Below are 20,024 nucleotides of genomic sequence, written 5' to 3'. Positions count from 1 at the left end.
CCCGAACCCCTGACTATAAGCCCAGCGGCCTCAGTAGCCCCCCCGTCTCCTGCCAACACCTCCTCCCCTTGCCCCTTCGCGGGGACGGTGAGCCCCTCGCCCCGGGGGACGCGCCATCCCCACAGCGCAGCCCGCGGAAGTGGGCGCCCCTGCCGGCCTGGTCCCGGTGGACGTCCCCAGTCAGTGCCCGGCACCGCTCCGGCCCACATGCCCGTTCCTGGGCAAGCTCAGCTGGGAACACGCCAGGCTTTCCTCTCCCGTCCTTAGATGGCCAACCAAGGCCAGCCCTCTCGTGGCCCTGCCTTTCCGGTCTCGTCCTTACCGCACAGCCCCTGCGAGGAGCGGTCCGCCGGCTTCCTCTCCTTCCCGCCATCCTACTTGTTCTCAATCGGTTGTCTTCCGGCTTCGGCCCCGTGGCTCCATCCACATGGCTCTCCGAGCCTGGTCCACAGCACCTGCGGTCGGGCCTCGGTCCTGGGCCCCTGCTCTGGACCGCGGCCGCGGCCCCTGGACCCTGCCTTCCCACTCCCTGCTCCAGACGCGCCCGTTCCCCTCGCCCACAGCAGCCCCTCCACTGAGGACCCACCCTGCGTGCACCTGCCCCACCCAGACTGGACCTCCTCCGGGGCCCCGTGTGCTCACACCGAGCCCGCCAGCCGCTCCGCCCAGCCTCCCGACAGCAGCTCCTTCTGCCCTTGCCAGCCGCCCACACACCCAACACGCCAGAGAACCCCGTGGCCTGGCCACGTCTGGCTGGTACTGGCCTGTCTACTTCGTGTCTTCCTCTCTGGAAGGCCAGCCGCAGGTGGATTGAGACTGCTGTTCACTGATGCGTCCGCAGTGCTGAGGAGTAGCGCCCGGGATAGAGCACCCAGCGAGGGTCCCGTGAGCGCTTGTGGGGGCGGCGGGGGCGGAAATCAGAGCCCTCTTTTTGCCCAGCTCTTTTTAAACTTCTGGTCCCTCAGGAAGCGTCCGAGGCCCCCAGGACCCGCCCATGGTTACTGTAGGTCCTTTTTGTCTGTTTCCATTTTTCTTAGAAGCCACCTTCCCTGTCGTCTTGAGAAAGGCACAATTAGTCACATTTGTACCACTCGTTCTGCAGTCGCTGAGCCCTGATAACACTTTTGAAAGCAGGCGCGTCTCCTCGGGAAGGGGGAGGGGCACCGTGTCAGAGCAGGTGGTCCCAGTCTCTTCTTAGAGCCCCATCTTGTCTCCTCCTCCGTCTTGGAGGTCTGGGCAGCCTGCCGCATGCTGACCCACAGGAGGAAAAGCCCTCACGGGGACAGGGGAACCCAGCTCCTTTCCCTTCTTAGAAGTCAAAGCCATCTGCGGGTGCAGTGTGGCAGGCTCATTCCACCGTGGGGCGACTTCCCTGCCCACCCACCCGAAACCTCCGGGGTGGAGATTCCGCTTCTATCCCGAAACCCGCCGCAGCGAACCGAACACTCTTGGCAGCATCGGGGCCCCCTGGAAAAGTACCCCCAGCCGGTGAGCCTGAAACTGTGGGGTGGCGCTTGCAGTTCTTTAAAAGTGCAAAACAGGGCTTCCCTGGTGGCGCAGTGGTTGAGAGTCCGCCTGCCGATGCAGGGGACACGGGTTCGTGCCGCGGTCCGGGAAGATCCCACATGCCGCGGAGCGGCTGGGCCCGTGAGCCATGGCCGCTGAGCCTGCGCATCCGGGGCCTGTGCTCCGCAACGGGAGAGGCCACAGCAGTGAGAGGCCCGCGTACCGCAAAAAAAAAAAAAAAAAAAAAAAAAAAGTGCAAAACAGCCCAAAACTGGGGCTCGTGAGACGTTCCCAGAAGCCGGTTGCGTCGTTTAGGAAACAAACTGTGGAAGGTGCAGCTCTGAGGACCACGACCTCTCCCCTCTCTGCTGAGGCTGGAGGGTCCCTGTGGCCTGGGCCCAGGCCCAGCCCAGCAGCAGGGCGGGGGTCTGCCCAGGCAGCACCAGGTGGCTGAGGCCTCTGCAGGGTTAGGGCGAAGGTTGGCTCCAGAGTCCCAAGTTCCCAACAGGATGACGGCGTCGTGGGAGATGCAGGCTGCGTGGGCTCACGCGTGCGCACGTGGGCACCTGGGATGTCAGCTTACAGGGAGTTGCAGTTTAGGTCACTCTCCCTGGGGGAAGGAAAGGGCGCCGCTGGCCAAGGGTGAGGTGGGGCCGAGCTGCAGGCCCCCGTGGACGCTGACGCCTTTGAGGAGCAGCGGCTGGGACCCAGCGTGGAGCCCAGATCCACGACTCCGGCCCCTACCAGGCTGAACGCTCTTCCGCAAATTCAAAACCGATTTTGAGGCCAGCGTTTTTCAAATTTCCTACCCAGATATTCCCAAGCATCTAAACACATGCCATGTAGTCAAAATATCTGGGTGTTTTTTTAAAACATTAACATCTTCCTCTGAATATCAGGATGCAGCCAGGATGCAGTCGGAGTGCATCCATCTACTCGGCAGCAAGGGGCCTTCCCTGGGTTTGTGTGAGAGCGGTGAGCCAGGGCAGCAGCTGTCGGACAAGAAGGAAACTCGGCAATAAACACATCGCAGACTCCAGAATGTTCCGTGACATCATCTGCGTAATCCCCGGTGTGCGGTGAAGCCAGCCCAGCTCAGCTGTGACCGAGGCCAGCGGGTGGGGCAGTGACAACACGGGTCCACTGCTGGGAGGAGGGACTCAGCCAGCCTCCACTGCCGCCGCCCCGGGGTTCGCCGTTGGGCCACGTGAAGATGGAGCAGCGGTGACTGGGGTGGAGATGAGGGACCACCGGACACGGGTGCCCCTCACAGAGGCAGACGCCCTTTGCTGGCGCGCTGATCGCCGGGCTCTGTTGCCACGTTTGCTGTGAGCAGGTAAAAGGGGGTAAGACGGACAGACAGCAGTCCCCGGGCGGCACCAGTGCCACCTCGGCAGGCACAACCCCAGAGCCAGAAGCGGATAGCTTATCAAAATGTCCTTCACATCTGCCATCTGCCAGTTTGTCCATGTCTGATAGGGCCGGAATTGTGGAATTAGAAAAGCCTGGATTTTCTTTATTAATGTAGATTTGATTTACAATATTATATGTTTCAGGTGTACAACATAGTGATTCACAATTTTAAAGGTCATACTCCATTTGTAGCTATTATAGAATATTGGCTATATTTCCTGCGCTGTACAGTATATCCTGGTAGCTTATTTATTTTATACATAATAATTTGTACCTCTTAATCCTCTACCCCTATCTTGCCCCTTCCACCCACTGGTAACTACTAATTTGTTCTCTATATCCATGAATCTACTTTTGGTTTTGTTTTATTCACTAGTTTGTTGTGGGTTTTTATTCCACATACAGGTGATATCATATGGTATTTGTCTTTCTCTATCTGACTTATTTCACTTAGCATAATACCCTCCACGTTCTTCCATGTTGCTGCAAATGGCAAAATTTCATTCTTTTTTACGGCTGAGTCGTACTCTGTGTGTGTGTGTGTGGGGTGTGTGTGTGTATCACATCTTCTTTATCCATTCCTCTGTTGATGGACATGTAGGTTGCTTCCATATCTTGGCAATTATAAATAATGCTGCTATGAACATTAAGGTGCATGTATCTTTTCAAAATAGAGTTTTCATTTTTTTCAGATATAGACCCAGGAGTGGAATTGCTGGGTCATGTGGTAGTTCTATTTTTAGTTTTCTGAGAAACTTCCATACTGTTTTGCATAATGGCTGCACCAATTTTCCTTCCCACCAACAGTTTATGCGGGTCCCCTTTTCTCTACATCGTCTCCAACATTTGTTTTCTGTGGTGCTTTGATGATACCCATCCTGACAGGTGCGAGGTGATACATCATTGTGGTTTTGATTGGCACTTCCCTGATGATTAGTGCCTGCTGGCCACCTGTGTGTCTTCTTTGGAAAGTGTCTATTCAGCCCTCTGCCTGTTTTTAATTGGGCTGTTGGGTTTTGATGTTGAGTTGTATAAGCTGTTTATATAAGCTGCATATTAACTCCTATTTGGTTGTATCATTTGAAAATATTTTCTCCCATTCAGGAGGTTGTCTTTTCATTTTGTGGGTGGTTTTCTTTGCTATGCAAAAGCTTTCAGGTCTAATCAGGTCCCATCTGTATATTTTTGCTTTTGTTTCCTTTGCCTTAGTGGATTTTTTTTAAAGAAAATAAACATTTGTATATTTTTCTAAAAAAATTATGAGTAGTAAATTCCCCTGAGGAAATGCCGCTTCCCTACTAGTGCAAGAGCAGGGCTCTGGGTAGCGGGAAATAGATGTTGTATAACCCAGCCTTGCCCTGGGGAATGGATTGCCTAATTGCCTCCTGAAAGGTTTAAGTGTGGAGGATTCATGGGGAGCCTGGAGAAAATGACACCGGCTGTTTGGTGATTGAGTTTGGGGAGCTGGGAGGCTGTGTGCATCCCTGAGGGCTGGGCCCAGAGACAGGCAGCAAGCCCGGCGGCACAGACAACAAGTGGGTACTTAGAAATCCTGCGGAAGGAGCACAGAGAGGCATTTGGAAGAGGAGCACTTTGGGGTTTTGTCTGTTTTTGTTTCTGTGGCTTTTTGTTGCTGGGCCAGAAGGACAAGGGGTTCTGCCTCCCCTCCCGACCCTGAGATCCTGGGGCAGCCTTGGGCAGCCTCAAGCTCTGGCCGGAAGGGCCAGCGAAGCCCAGCACGAGTGTCTCAGCCTCGCCCTGCCAGCCTCGCCCTTCAGCTGAGCTGGAACAGAAGTTGGCTTTGCCCTGCGCGTCAGGTAGATTTGGGTGGTCTTCATTTTCGAGGTGAGAAATGGGGACTTTCTTCACTTATGTGAATTATTTAGATGAGAACTTACTTTATACGGCTAGGCCGGCCTCAGTTGGTCCCATGCACTGGGGAGGCCGGGTGCAGAAGAAGCCCCCCCAGCTTCAGAAAATGCTCCATGGGGATCAGTCCCTGTCACCCCCGGTCCTTGGAGCCAGTGTTGTCCACTCCGTGTCTGCTGTTTGCTACGATGGGCCTTAGGTTCTGTCCTTGGCCTGTTCCTCTGGGCCAAGCCTCAGGCAGCTCCGCTGAGAGAGGCCCGGCAGGGATATTAGTGAGGAAAGGGTGCTGGGCCTGCCGCCCTCGTGAAGCAGAGGCAGCCACGTGTTCCCTGGAAGCACCAGTTTATGTCTTCGGGCAAGGGTGTCCCCTCTTTACAAAGCACCTTCTTCCCTCCCAGGCCGGCAGGCCGTCTGGACGTGAGAAGAGCCGATCCACCCTGCCGGTGCCCCCGGCTGCTCCTCCTTCCTGGGTGCAGCCCAGCCCGTTCCCCTGTCCCTCAGGACGATGCAGTCGATCCCCCCAGTGGTGCCCAGGGATCCTCAGCCAGGTCCCCGGTTCAGGGGTCAGAAGCTGGCGTGGGGCTCAAGGTGGATGCTGGCAAGGGTGGAGCCAGTTTCCATGGCATTTCCTGAGCCACACCTGCAGCGCACCAAGCCCCGCCCTCAGGGAGGCCACTTCTGCAGGACCAAACTCCGCCGAGCTGCCCCCAGCCTGCCCCCGGCCCCTCCCGCTGTGCCTGGGTGAGCGCCCAGCTCGCCGTCCCCACCCTCCTGGCCCCGCTCTGCCCGGCCTCAGAGGGCTGCGGTCTGGCTGGCCTGGCGGGAGCTGGGCACTGACTCCACTTGTGACTCCATCCTGGCGTGTTCTCTCTGTGGACCGCTTCACCATTAAGAAAGGAAAGAGCTTCAGCCCTGTGGCACGAATTCCTGACACATTCGACGTCCTAATTATCCAGGATGAATCAGCAGCTCTGCCCGGCAGGGCGCTGGGAAGCCTGGGCTGCCAGCCCACCGCTGGAGGACTTCAGGGAGAGCTACCTCTGTACCTGGGGAGGCCCCAAGTTGACCCCATCCTAGAGATTCCTTCTGTCCATCTTATTTGTGTCACTGGGGGCTAGAGGGGAGAGCGAAGCTGGCCGTGAGATTTTCATAAGAGGCTCGGGTTCCAGAAATGACTGCCGTTCCCTGAAAGTGAGGCCTTTGATGTGGTTTCCACTGTAACCTTGAATCCCCTGGGACAGCCCTCGTGCAGGAGTGCATCTCTGAGAAACTAGCCTGCCCACAGCCCCTGTGACCGCCTTGGTCTTTGCTGCTCCCCCCTTTCCTGCCCCCGTGTCCTCCAGTGGTGGGGGTCCCCAGTTTACTTGCGAATCCACAACCAAAGCCCAGAAAGAAGAAGGTTGGGGAGCCCTGCCGAGGAGTGACGCACAGGTGTACCAGGTGCGCTGCTCGAGAGAGCGGCACCTCTTCCTAAGTCAAGAGCAGCAGGTGGAGAGGCCGGTCCACGTTCAGAGGCTCTGTGGGTGCCCACTGCTTGCCTCCCTCTGCACCCTGCTTGCCCGTATCAAAGGGGGTGCTGTGATCAACTCCCACCCCGCCCCTTTGAAGCCCCACTAATCTCCCTTTTCACCCCACAAGCCCGTGTGCTGGCGTCGGTACCCCTGTGGGGTGTTGGCCACCAGGGACACGAGGGGCCCCAGCTGGTCTTGCCTTGTTCCCATCGCCCTTGTCCGTCCTGTGCAGTCGGACTTTCTCCATCCCCTCCATCCCCCTTGTGTTGTCCCCAGGGCCCCTCCTCTGACCTCCTGTGTCCTCACAGCCCCAGGCTCCTGCAATTTTCTGCCGTGTGCCCACAGGTTAGAGATGCCCACACTTCCTGGGCAGGGCATGGCGTGCAAGCCAGACCTCTAAGGAGGGAGGTGATCCTGCCCAGGCTTCCTAAGGGCTGGTGCCTGGCGCCCTGTGTACATTCGGGACCGCAGCCCACCCTGAGCATGCAAAGCAGCCCTGGTGGGGGCCGCGTGGGAGAGGGTGAGAGCCTGGTCTCCCCTCCTCGCTGCTGGGCAGATCCTTTTGGGACCACCGAGCCAGGAGCATCCCTCCGCTAGTGAAGCAGGACCTTCTTGGCCGTGCTGTCCCTCCACTGGGGGAGGGAGAAGCGGACTCTTCTAATCCGCCCCCAGGGCTCCTGAAGACCCGCTCGTGCCTCTAACAAGGAGCTGCCACTGTGGTCCGCACGGCCCAGGCCTCAGAGCCAACCAGCGCCAGGCCGACCTAGAGCCCAGCTCGAGCCCCTGTGAGCGTGGAAACCGTGAAGGTCCCACAGGCGAACACATGGCTCGGGCGGAGGGGGGGGCACCGAGCCTCGTTTGGTCCATGTCCAATCTTGCAAGTTAGGGAAACTGGACGAGTCACAGCCTTTTCGTAAGTTCTCAGTCACAGACGTCTTCACCTGCTCCTCCAAAGCCGTGTTCTGGAGCCCAGTACAGGGAAGCCGTGGACGTGACCTCACTCACCCTCACGGAACAGGGAGAACTGACCAGAGAGATGCCCCCAGAGGACCCGGAGCTGCGACCCCGCGTCGGAGGACCAGGCCAGGTTCTCGCTAAGCCCCGTCTCCCTGTTCTGCTGGGACTTCCAGAGAAGCCAGCTTCACCTGCGGGGCCCTGGCTGACCTCACGCTCCTTCTAAACCTGGGCGTGAGGACGCCTGAGGACCCTGGGGTGCTGCGGACACGGGACTTCTTTCCTGTCTGCTTGTCTCCTGTGACCAGCATCGCTCGTCCTTCTGACTCTCCCACACCAGGCCCCGCGGCTATGCTTCTGCGTCCACAGAGACAAGCTGCCACGTGATCAGAAGAGAGGGGACAGAGGGGACAGCTCTGCAACTTTATACGGGTCCTGCTGAGGCGGAACTCCGTGGCGAGGTGGGCGGCTATTTCGGGAATCGAAGGGCTTATGACCACAACTGCTGCATTCAGACGGGTAATTCAGTGGGTGAGGGGCTGGCTGACAAACTTACTACAATATGGGACCCATTTCTAATCAAGACAGAGGACCAGGGACACGATGTCTGGCCATTTCAGGGAAGTAATTATAGGCTTGGGATAGAATCTTAAACCCGAAGAATAAGAAATCAACTTATAGCCAAGATAAAGTGAGGGCTAATTGGGTACCACCTTCTAAGAATTGGGTATTCATTTCAGAAGAAGAATCTTCCCAGCAGTGTCCCTACAGGAGGCCCAGCCGTCCATCCGGGTCAACGGGTTGCTGTCATGAACCAGGGGGAGGCTGAGCACCACGAGGGCAGGTGTCGCGGGAGGGAACAGAGGGGACGCCTCCGAGGTCCTGAGCCACGTGAGCCCTGAAGGAGGCCGGCCTAGTGGGGTGTTTGCGCAGGTGATGCTGGACACACACCGCTGGGTTGGGTGTAGGCGCATCACCCACCTCGTGGGGTCTTGTCCCCTTAGCTGCTCCCAAGAGCAAGCAGTGGTGTGGGAAGAATTTTCCAAGGGTACCCTCTGCTCGGGGCCACCGCTGCCCCACTGCCCTCTCACAGCCCAGCCCCGCTGGGCCCCCGGGCGCGTGTCCTCGGGGAAGAGGTGCAGGGCCCCCGCACAGCTTTTCAGGGCTGCCTGGAGCCTGTCAGCAGGGGCCTGCCCTCTCCTGTGCGGTCAGAAAAGGGCTGAGCGACGCCGACAGGACCTGCGCTGGGCCTGTGCCGGGGAAGGGGCCTTTCTGGACTTCAAGGGTCCCCAACAAGAGCTTCACACTTGGGACAGAGGAGAGGCAGCCCTCATCCATGTCAAGAGAGGAGGGATGCGGGTGGGAAGAGAAGATAAAAGCTGGGAGAAGGTGCCATGTGGACGGAGAGGAGGCCCTGATTCCGGCCACCGTGGCTCCCAGGACGGGCCTAGTCATCCCGATGGAGCTGGCTGGTCGTTCAGATTGAAGTCAAATCAGTTCACACGTGGAAAGGATCAAGCAGGTCAGTAATTTGACTTAGGCCCTCATCATCTCTCTCCTAAGCCAGCGCAAGCCTCCTAACGGTCCCTGTTTCCATCCTTCCCGGTCTGCCAGGGCCCACCTGGGCCAGCTGGGCCCTGCCATCTTGAGGCCCGCAGGCCTCCCATTGCCACTTCAGACTTGACCCAACTTCTGATTTACGCAGCAGCTGCTCTCAGAGGTGCCGTGCACCAGAGCCCCCGGGAGACGCATGAAAGCACAGACGCGAGTCCCCGCCTCCTTCCACAGCTGCCAGGTCAGAATCCGTCCGTGTCCCGCTTCCTGTTGCCACTGTAACAAGTTGTCACACTTAGCGGCTCAGCACAGCACCGCTCACCACCTCACAGGTCTGTAGGTCAGACATCAGAAGGGGTCTCCCCTGGGCTGGGAATCAAGGTGGCCACAGGGCTGGCTCCTTGTGGAGGCTGTACGGGGGAATCTGGGCTTTTTCCAGCTTCCAGAGGCCTCCTCTGCCTACAAAGACCGTCTGTACTGAGTCAGATGCTCCGTTAGTCCCACGCTCCCCACGGGATGACAGGTGACTTGCCTCTGCCTCTCATAGGCTTCGCTGGTCGTTCAGCTGCTTGGGAGCCACGCTGAAGGAACCTTTGCATCGAGGCCCAGACCAGACCAAAGATCTACCCAGTGGCATTGCTGGGTGACCACAGACCTGGACACCCCGTGCAGGCTCACCTGGCCGTCCCCAAAGCCATCTTACCAGACGTCCACGTCCTTGCACAGGCTGGAAAGCAGGACACCCATGCGGCCCCTCTGAGCGAGTGAAAGGAGCTGATTACAGCCACCGGGCAGAAGCTTCAGGGCCCCGACGGCCTGCTGAAGGCTGTCCCTCAAGCCGTCCTCCCGGGCCACAGATGAATGTCCCCAGACATCCGTGTCCTGACCCCTGGAACCCGGGAATGTGGAATTCAGGGTGCTGGTCCAGTGACCCTGATGTGGACAGAGTCCTGGGCTCTCCGGTGGCCCAGTGTGATCACAGGGTCCTTAAAAGTGGAAGAGGCAGCAGCAGAGGAGGTCAGCGATGTGAGGGGGAAGGACTCAGTCCTGCAGTGCTGGCTTCGGAGGCGCAGGAAGGCCCACGAGCTGAGGAAAGCGGGCGCCTCGAGAAGCTGGAAACGGCCCTTCGATGGATACGAGTCCTCCCCTGGAGCCTCCAGAAAGTGGGCAAAGCGAATCCCAGGAGGGGCAGCATCGGGCCCCTCAGAGAGGAGGGGAAATGGCTTAAAAAATAAAAGGCTTCACACTGACTGAGGTTTTGAGACATACAGATCAGAGTCTGTGAAAAGTGTGCTTACATTTTTTCACATGTGAAATGGACTAATTGTCAGTGACGGTAGTCTGCATTTGCATCTGTATCTGGCATTCGCAACGCACATTAACCTCTAAGAACGTGGAGGTTACACATGGGGCTTTGCTGGGCAAGGCATTCACTCAAGGTTGCCCGGCTACCGGTGGTCTGGCAAGAGGGATGCAGCTTCCAGCACAGCACAGACAGACAGACAGACGCTGGAAGGGCAGACAGATGCTGGAAGGGCAGGCGGACGCTGCAGGGCAGGTGGACGCTGGAAGGGCGGGGACGCTGCAGGCCCGTCTTGATTACAAAGGCAAAGGATTGTTTTCAAAATTAAACTCATGCTCCACGTCTTCGCAACAAAAGCAGTGAGGACGTGAGTGATTCCCCGAAACTGTTTTGTAGAGCTTTACCTGAGTGGATGCCCAGAAAACCCCGTAACAGAATGACTGTTTGGGAATAGCCTCCGGAAATCCTACTGGAGGGGGATGGGGCGTGTAACTAGAACACGAGTCTCCCAGAAGCCTGTCCTCCCGCTAACCCTGCTCTAGCCCAGTGCGTCACGCCAGCAGGGCCCACGCTCTGGACCTCCTCTCCTCACGGCCGCAAAGGCCTCCGCGGCGACGGGCCGGCTGTACTGCCTGCTTCGTCACCTGCTCTTTAATTGGGAAGCCCAGTGTCCAGGCCCACGGCACTGCCCCCACCGTCCACTCCCCCGCCTCGCCAACCCTGCTCCCTTGGTGCAAGCTCCTAATTGATTAAACGGATGATTGATTATCGGGCCCGAGCCATGTGTTCTCCAGACACCCGTTTGCTTGGAATGGACGGAGCGCGGCCGACATCCATCACCGCCCGCTGCCCGCAGACTCGGAGCCAGGGACTGCTGTGGGCCCCGCCGCCGTAATTGCCGCCAGCCTCCCCTGAAGCAGGTGCACACCCGCCATCAGTTTTGCTGTCTTGATGTGAGCGTCCTGCCAGCCGGCCACTGTCAGATGCTGCTGACGCAGGACTCGCTGCTCCCAGCCTCCCAAAGCAGCCACCCTGTTCGGGATGCCCGGTGACGGTTCCGTCAGGGAGCGGGGAGTGAGGATTCAGGTGCCTCCTGGTCGCGGGGCTGCTGGGGGACATGTGATCCGCTACTTTCTTGCTGTCTGGTGAGATGGAGTGGTGACTCCAGCTGGGTCCTGGGAGCAGGAGGATCAGTTTCCCCCCTAAACTGTGGCCCTCAGGCTAAGATGCTATTGCCCAGGCAGCCCTTGAAAGCCGGGGTTTCACTTCACCCCCATCTGGACATGAGAAAGTAGGGGGGAAACGGGAATCCACTCAGTCAATCCAGCCACACGAGGCCCTTTATTTTGTGCAGCCTGGGAGGCAGGCATAGCGTCAAACGGGAGGTGGGGTCAGTGCATGACTGTCACACACAGTCCTGAGACTCCACGTCTGGAGGCTGACGAGGTCCTTTCTGCAGGGGTGCGTCCATGGCCTGTGCTTCCGGCATCTTTCTTGCTTCACCCATGAATTTCCACGAACGTTGTGCTTCTTTAAAGTGAAGCAATGATTGTGAGGCAAATATAAAGCTACGGGGTGCAAAAGCATCTCTGTTTCTACAATTTTCTCCTCGATCTTTTAACGGTGGCTGGTCTCCCTCAGGGCCACGTTGGAAGCAATATTTGTGCTACTCAACTTTACAAGTCTTTCGAAAGCAATAGGCCCAATTTTCATAAAACATCAATTCCCTCTCTTTTCACTCAGCCTCCATCATTTTGCTTCCCAGTAAGTAAATCTCATCAGTGCAGTAAAGCAGTCCTAGACAGCTTTGGGACCAAGCACACTGCTTCCAGCTGCATACAAGCAGCTCGAGACGGCCACAGTCTCCGCAGGCCAGCTGGAGGTCCTGCCATAGGAAGACCAGCCTGGGACGAGGCCAGGCCCGCCCTGGCAATGCTCAACGGGCACCCAGGAAGAGCGGCACCCAACTGGGTCACGACTCAGGCTGAGAAGCGCCAGTTACATCCACTGCGTGGTGATCGGCAGTCAAAGTCGAGTCCCAAGACGCCGCCGTTTCCCTAAGACTGAAAAATAAACCAGAAGCCCTAGCTTTCCAGAGCCCTTAAAGAGAATTACACATTCTGGACATTTACTTTATTTGCGTTTTTTTTTTTTTTTAAGCTGAAGACATTTTCAACTTAAAAATTTGTATAATAATGTATTGTGCAATGTACACATCGTACATTATTGTATACAATTAAAAGCTTGAAATAATAAAGCCATCCACGTGTGACTCCCACGTGGACGTAGCATCTTGTCGGTAACTCCCAGATGCTGACGGCGGTCCTGAGGGGTGCACCTCGGGATGCTTCCACCGGGAGGGCGTGCTTGGAGCAAGTTGCCACCCTCACCGCCCACACACCCCTCTGGGTCCTGCCAACTGGCAGACCAAACCTAGCAGCCTTTTTAAAAAGTTCTCCTGTCTACAGCACGTTCCACGTCAGGTGCTGAGTTGAGTATCCGTCAACGTCCAAAGAAGAAGCGTCTTCAGGAAGCAGAAGTCCTCTGGTCTTAAGTGAGGACCGCTATGCCATCCCCCAGCTGCCACCTGTCCTTCCAGGCCCAGAACAACTATTTGAGCCACAGCCAGATCCTCTCCAGGTTCCTGCCCCCAGGCCCCCAGGCCGAGGTTCCAGCTGGACCCTGTGCTGAGGGACAAGTGAGGGTGTGCTGTTCAGGGGGGCCCCCAGGGGCAGGCTGTGTGGACTCAGACCCACTCTCCCGGGGTCGCATTCCCGCCCTCCTCCAGGAGTGGTTTTTGTGTTTGGACAGAGATTTTCCAGAAAGAACCTAAGCCGGGGACCATCCTGCTGGTCGCCCTCCCAGCATCCTGGCTCAGGTGGAGGTGAGATTCGCTGGTTAGAGCGGGGAGCATTCCCATCAGGCAGGGACGCCTCCCGTCCCCTCGCAGCAAGAAGACGGTCTCGAGAGGAGCAGGCGGCCGTCGGCCTGGCCAGGAAGGGCCTGGAGTCGCCAGCGTGGGTCTCATTAGCCCCCTGTGGGGAGCCGGCCTCCTACCGCCTGACCCCTGCCTCCGGCTCGTTCTTCCACAGACTAATTCCCCAAACTGACAGATTTCAGAGCCTGGTGTGCCCAGGGTCACTCAGTCACACTGCGCTCTGGTCAGTGTCAACGCGGGCTTTACCGGAGCAGGGGTTGCGGTGGGAGAAGGGGGTCCACAGGCCCGGCACGTGCGAGCTCAGCCCGAGCGGGCGGCGTGGGGAGGACGCGCTCCTCACTGAGGACACGGCCACGCCGCAGTGATGCGAAGGCGCTGAGCTCAGCAAGATTCCCGAGCACGCGGGAAGTCTCCCGGGAGAAGCGGTTTCCAAATGAGGGCGCTGTGCCTGGAACAGTACCTCGTGTGTGTGTGTAACACACACTCTGCAGAAACATCTTTTATGTCCAGGCACCTGTCACCTGAGGCTCCCAAGCTGTCGTGTAGCCGGCGGGCGAAAACCTTCGTCTCCTTGTCTTCAGTGGAGACCGGCCACACGGGGCAGAGTCGCCACCAGCCCAGGTGGGCTGAGGGCACCATCCGCTCCCCTTCCTCAGCGCCCAGCCCCACCACCTGTCCCGTCGGAGGACTCGTGGCCGGGCCCCCGGGGCTGATGACGGGGGTGCCAGGTCGGTACCAGCAGCACATCAGTTAAAGACATTACACTGAGGGCTTCTGAGGGAGCTCAAGGCTCTGCTCAACGGGGATCTGAGACACGGACCCACAGATACCCTGGCAGGTGCCCAGAGGTAAGGACCCCAATGGGCAGCAGCTCCGGAGGGACCCTGGAAACCCGTCCTGGGGAAGGTGACCAAGGGTCCTCTGAGCCAGCGGCCCCTGCTCCGGCCAGAGAAGCAAAACCACAGAAAAACCAGGACAGGCTGGTCACCGGGCCAGCAGGACCCGGAAGCCCGGCCTCACGTGTGGAAGGCAGCATGTGGTCACCTGGTCCCTGTCCTCTCGTTTGTCTAATCGAGCAGCCCCCCATCTGGCCTCATCACACAGGCGGGGGCCTGGCTGGGCTCCAGGGCTGGGGTGCAGGCCTGGGCACCGGGCTTTTGAACGTTCCTCAGGGTTCCAGGCTGCAGCCGGGCTGAGCGTCCCTGGCCGAGCAGACGGCGCGTCCGCACAGCCTGGCACATCGCGTGCGCCTGAGAAATGACAGCCGCTGCGGGTGGGGTGATTTTAGACTTGGGCGCATTCGTGTACCGGGCACCATACTGAGTCCTTTAAACACAGAAGCCTCAGTGCAAGCCTGAAAGCACTACTATTAGCCCTAATCACAGATGCAAACCCTGAGGCCCAGGAGTGCAGGGCCCGCGTGAGGCCGCTCAGGGGTCAATGGTCTAGCCAGATTCGAGCTCCAGTTCCCCTTGACCCTGAGCCCATGCTCCCCACGCCGAGGCTACCTGTGAGGCTTGACCCTCGGGTCACAAACTTCTCTTCAGTCATTTCATGCTGCACTAAATCATATTTTGGCCTGACCTCTGTCTATTTTTTATGAACCTAACAATTATAACTGTGTTCCGTGAGTATCGCACATATAATTTGGTACATGTACATCTCTATACATACATATACATGTATTCGTATTTCTGGCGTGGTCATAGAATGTGCTTCTCCAGGCAACAGAAAGATCGGGTCAGCACAAAGATGTCTTAATGCTGCTTTTTTAGGACCCCTAATTGAGTCTGCTGCCTGCATATCCACTTGCAAGGCATCCTGACTTCGGAACGCGAGCCCACAAATGCTGCGGCACCAGCTGTCTTAAGCCTGAGTCTGCTCCGCCAGAAGGGCGGCATTAGATGTCCTCTCCCTTTACATATTTTCATTTTTGTAACAGCATTCCTCGGCTCAAAGCTGCCGTAGGTGGGTGAGGAAGGAGCGATGAGGGGCTGGCCTGGAGGAGAATGAGGAGACCCGTGCCACCTGCGGGACCTGGGGCTCGGAGCCCCAGCTCAGGCAGAGATGTGAACGGGACCTGGGGCTCGGAGCCCCAGCTCAGGCAGAGATGTGAACGGGACCTGGGGCTCGGAGCCCCAACTCAGGCAGAGATGTGAACGGGACCTGGGGCTCGGAGCCCCAGCTCAGGCAGAGATGTGAACGGGACCTGGGGCTCGGAGCCCCAGCTCAGGCAGAGATGTGAACGGGACCTGGGGCTCGGAGCCCCAGCTCAGGCAGAGATGTGAACGGGACCTGGGGCTCGGAGCCCCAGCTCAGGCAGAGATGTGAACGGGACCTGGGGCTCGGAGCCCCAGCTCAGGCAGAGATGTGAACGGGACCTGGGGCTCGGAGCCCCAACTCAGGCAGAGATGTGAACGGGACCTGGGGCTCGGAGCCCCAGCTCAGGCAGAGATGTGAACGGGACCTGGGGCTCGGAGCCCCAGCTCAGGCAGAGATGTGAACGGGACCTGGGGCTCGGAGCCCCAACTCAGGCAGAGATGTGAACGGGACCTGGGGCTCGGAGCCCCAACTCAGGCAGAGATGTGAACGGGACCTGGGGCTCGGAGCCCCAACTCAGGCAGAGATGTGAACGGGACCTGGGGCTCGGAGCCCCAACTCAGGCAGAGATGTGAACGGGACCTGGGGCTCGGAGCCCCAACTCAGGCAGAGATGTGAACGGGACCTGGGGCTCGGAGCCCCAACTCAGGCAGAGATGTGAACGGGACCTGGGGCTCGGAGCCCCAACTCAGGCAGAGATGTGAACGGGACCTGGGGCTCGGAGCCCCAACTCAGGCAGAGATGTGAAGCAGTCTTGTTGGCTGGGACTGCCACTCCCGAGACAGGACTGGAACACGACGGGAGCCCCACTGGCCCCTCTGCCCCTTCTGGAGGGATCCACACACACGCACGACAGGCGCCCCATTTCCACAAATAAGGGCCAAACCACCAGCAGCCCAGTGGTGGCCCCCCAGGAGGTGCTCCTGTCTCCTCGTGGGAGCCCAGCTCCGCCGGGCACATGGAGCAAGGGGCCTGCACACACGTCGGGTCTCGCTCGGAAGCTTCTCCCTCCTGTTGGGAGATGACCCCCGAGGCTCCACGCTTCCACACGGCTTTCCCAGGCGGCCACATCCCAAGCTCTGGAAACTGTGTGTCACGTTCCCTGGAAAGGGGGCATTTACGTTGCTAATCAGCTGACCTGAGATGAAGAAAACCGGAGACCCCTGATGCTGCTGGCTCCGAAGACGGAGGAAGGGGCCAGGAGCCCAGGAACACGGTGCCCCCAGAAGCTGGATGCAAGGCCCAGGAGGAAATATGGACTCTCCTCAGAGCCTCCAGGGGGAACCAGCCCTCTGACTCCTTGATTTTAGCCCAGTGAGACCACGTTAGAATTCTACCCCAGAGGACGGTAAGTGGATGAATTTGTGCTAATCTGTTAGAGCAGCAATGGCTCACTAGTTCAGTCCCACTCCAAGGAGAAGTTCAGAATCTGAGGGAGGAATTGTAGACGAGGGTTTGTGAACGAGAAGCGCGACGAGTGGGTTTCCAGCGGTCACTTCCAGAGTTTCATCTCCTTGTGCCGACTGCACGGAGTGATTTGGAGTGAGGTCAGCCTTGAGGGCAGTGCCGTGCCCTTCTGACCCGTGGGGTCAGAGTCACCAGGGGAGACCCCGGGGCCCTCTCCTGGCACCAGCGACCCAAAGGGGTCAAGATAACGAGGTTTGCAAACTTGACCCTGAGAGACTGGGCCAGCCTCTGGGTTCCGCTGCTCACAGGATGGTGGGAGGGGTCACATGGGACGCCCTGTGCCTCCCAGACACCCCGCTGTGTGTTACCGGAAGCACCGTCCCGCGGCGGGGACCAGGGACGCAGCCCCTCGTGGGCCGGGAATCGCGGCTGTCTTCCTGCTCCAGCTCCACGGGCGGCCTTCACGGGGCTGTGAAGAGCTTCTGGAAGCCCGGGTGTGGGGGACCAGGCAGGTCACGTGGAACTCGGGCTCCCACCTCCCTTCTCGCTGTCTGTCCATGTTCATGACTGGGCAGGACCTTCCACAGGCCTGGGGTCAGCCACCCAGCCCAGACCCTCAGCCTGGGCGTCACACGGAGCCTCTCTTGACCAGGACATCGCAGACACACACGCTCACAGGGGCACACACACGCGTGCACACCAAGATGCACATGCCCAGACACACGTGTGTGCTCACACACGTGTATGCACGCACGCGTGCCCACCCTCACCCTGCGGGCTTGCTGGCTGGGCTCCAGAGCAGGGCCTGGCCCACGGGGATGGGCCGGAAGACGCTTGGGCACTCCAGCCAGTCCCGTGTTTGCACTACCCTCTGCTGCTAACCCGCTTGCTGTAAACTCCAGACTTGGTTCCGTAGAAGGAAGGAGAGGCCTGAGCTCACGCCAGCTGCTGTGGAGGACGAACAGGAAGCTCTGTGCCCTCACTTCCCCAGACGGACGGCTGAGGATGGCCTTTACCACCGGGGAGAGCCTGGGACCCCCTGGACGTGCCTGCCCCCCGGAGCAACACGCCAGCCCCTGGGGCAGGCCTCACTCGCAGGCAGCCCTGCTGGGGGGCTCCGGGTGTCTGCACGGCGGTCCCCAGGCAGCTGGCGGCCTCCTCGCCTCCCCCGAGCACGGCCCAGATCTACCCGAAGGCACCCGGCTGCACCCCGGCCTCTTCCTTCCTCACTGGGAACCTGAACGCAGAGGCCGTGTGTGCTGAGCTCCTGCGGAAAGCGCCTGGCACACACGGCCTGAGGCGAGGTGGCAGCGTGACGCCCCCCCAAGCCCCCCGCCCCCAGGAAGCCACCACCTCTGAGGCGGCCCAGAGGCGGACGGCAGGGCCCCGGGAGCTCCCGCCACCGAGGGCTGAGCCCGCAGGCCTGGGCTGCACGGCGGCCGGCACCGCGGTCGAGCGGGCACCTCGTCTCCAAGGCTGGTCCACACCGACCACAAAAACTCGTCTCCTCGGCACTGGAGTCCTCAGGGAAGTGCCGCTGAGCGTCTGCGTGGGAGGCCCCCTCCTCTCAGGACCCGCCTGACAACCGTGGCGAGGCTGTGACCCAGTTCTCGGGGGCAGGGGTGGGCGCACAGCCATCCAGTGTCTGCTCCATCGCACGAATGGTGGGCTCTGATGTGTGGACCCACCTTGCAGATGAGGAAGACGGGGCTTTGGGCACGTGGACAGGAGACGGGCCCCGCCCCCGCTGACTGCAGCTCAGACCCCTCTGCACCGTGATTTGCCGCCCTTGCTGCCTGGGAAGCAGTGTCATCCTGAGGATGAACCCGAATGCACCAGTGCTGGGCAAAGCCCAGAGCACAGCACACTTGCAACCCTCACGGCTGTCAGTGTTACCGCCGCTACAGCGTCCCTGCAGGGGACCCGCCAGGGGCTGGACCCTGCCCGCCACAGAGGCCACTTTGCAGGAAGAGAGCGGGCGTCAAGGGCTGGGCCCCTCCCCTCCTGGGTCTCCGCCCTCCTCTAGGAGAGAGGGACCCACCAAACTGTTCCTGCTGCACTTGGAGGAGCCGTGGCGCCTACCCACAGCCACTCCGTCCCTGGCCCTTCCCTGCGGCTCCGCTGGCCTGGACGGCTCCTCTCAGCACCCTGATTAGAGCACCAGGGGTAACTCAGCACCCTGATTAGAGCAGCAGGATCACTTAGCACCCCAATTAGAGCCCCAAAGAGTTTATTCATCACAAAGGCGACCCATCACCTAACGATAGAATCACACACGTGTAGCACTAAAATAGCCTGTGTTATTCATGGTTTTCTTGGCAAGGACCTACCTTTGTTTGAGGGAAGTCGTATTAACCTGGATCTCAGTACTTCAGACTCTGTCCTCACCTGAGAAGGATGTAGCAGAGAGACCCGCTCTGTGCCCGCCCCTGCCCCGAGTCAGCTGTATTTGTTTCTCAGGGGAGATGTGGTGCTTTGCTCTAGTCCTGTGAGCTGCCCGGGAAGATGGAATGTCTGAGCCCAGGTCGCCCCCGGGGCAGTGGCTCATGAGTCAGGAGAAGAGTAGCCTCCAAACACCAGTTACCTCTGCTCTCCTAGAGACGGGACCTCAGCTTACCTGGGGCAGAACTAAATGCCCACAGCCTTGGACTTCAGCTTACCTGGGGCAGAACTAAATGCCCACAGCCTTCTTCCCGCGTCACTGAAGCCCACGAGGGAAGGAACATACACAGGGCGAGAGGCAGGAACGAAAACCAAACTCTAAGACCAGACTCGACAGGTGGGTGGTGCCCGTGAGGCCCCAAAGAGCAACGCTCTGGCCAGCTCTGGGCACGGGGGAGACACTGAGGCAGGTGGAGAAGGGGCCCCACTCAGGCCGCACAACAGGGCAAGGGGAAGTGGGCTGAACCCAGAGCAGGCAAGTTTCCCCTTGTCAAGGGTCAGACCCTGAGGCCCAGCTGCCCTGACTGGAGGAGCGTCACAAGAACTCTCATCTCCTGGTATCACAGGACTTGTCTCCCAGACCAGCTACAAGTCTCAGCTAAGTTGACAGTACTTACTGATAGAACTAGGGTGCCAGGTGCCCAGCAGCAGACATCCTGCAATTCAGGTGAGATGTTTGGAAGTCACGTATCAGCTCCAGGCTGTAAGCACCAAGTTCCACAGATGCCAGAAGCAGTGAGAATTGCCATTGGAGACCTCCATCCACCCATCCCTCCACATGCACAGAGCTGACTTTGAGCCACTCTGAGACTTAAGACAGAGAGCAGCAGAGGATAAAGAAGAACAAAACCCAGGACCTGCTCCTGAAGCCATCACGTGGGGGAGGAGAGGCCAAGAGCCCCATCACGTGGGGGAGGAGAGGCCAAGAGGCCCCACCACGTGGGGGAGGAGAGGCCAAGAGGCCCCACCACGTGGGGGAGGAGAGGCCAAGAGGTGTAGATCTACAGTGTTGTGTGGACTCTGTCCC

The 20,024-nt window shown here is 59.0% G+C and overlaps 1 protein-coding gene across 8 annotated transcripts; it reads left to right on the top strand.

The window, feature by feature from the left end:
* Nucleotides 1-4,158: 4,158 nt before the first annotated feature.
* On the top strand, nt 4,159-12,359 carry LOC132530758 (uncharacterized). Of its 8 annotated transcripts, none has more exons than XM_060168149.1 (3): nt 4,159-7,714; nt 7,994-8,775; nt 9,355-12,359. In XM_060168149.1, the coding sequence occupies exon 1, from the start codon at nt 4,806-4,808 to the stop codon at nt 5,904-5,906; it is 1,101 nt and encodes a 366-aa protein (XP_060024132.1). In that variant the 5' UTR covers nt 4,159-4,805; the 3' UTR covers nt 5,907-7,714; nt 7,994-8,775; nt 9,355-12,359. The 8 variants fall into 8 exon arrangements, with proteins under 8 accessions (XP_060024132.1, XP_060024131.1, XP_060024128.1 ...); XM_060168148.1 differs by having other exon boundaries at nt 9,042-12,359; XM_060168145.1 differs by having other exon boundaries at nt 8,962-12,359.
* The last annotated feature ends 7,665 nt before the right edge of the window (nt 12,360-20,024 follow it).

This window comes from Lagenorhynchus albirostris, chromosome 12 (genome assembly GCF_949774975.1).
Source record: "Lagenorhynchus albirostris chromosome 12, mLagAlb1.1, whole genome shotgun sequence".
Classification (NCBI taxonomy): domain Eukaryota; kingdom Metazoa; phylum Chordata; class Mammalia; order Artiodactyla; family Delphinidae; genus Lagenorhynchus; species Lagenorhynchus albirostris.
The sequence above is the reverse complement of the archived record's forward strand: the minus strand, read 5'-3'. Positions and strand labels throughout refer to the sequence as shown.

Excerpts from the sequence above, each read along its gene's own strand:
- LOC132530758 (XM_060168146.1), top strand. The coding sequence starts at position 4,806 with ATGAGAACTTACTTTATACGGCTAGGCCGGCCTCAGTTGGTCCCATGC.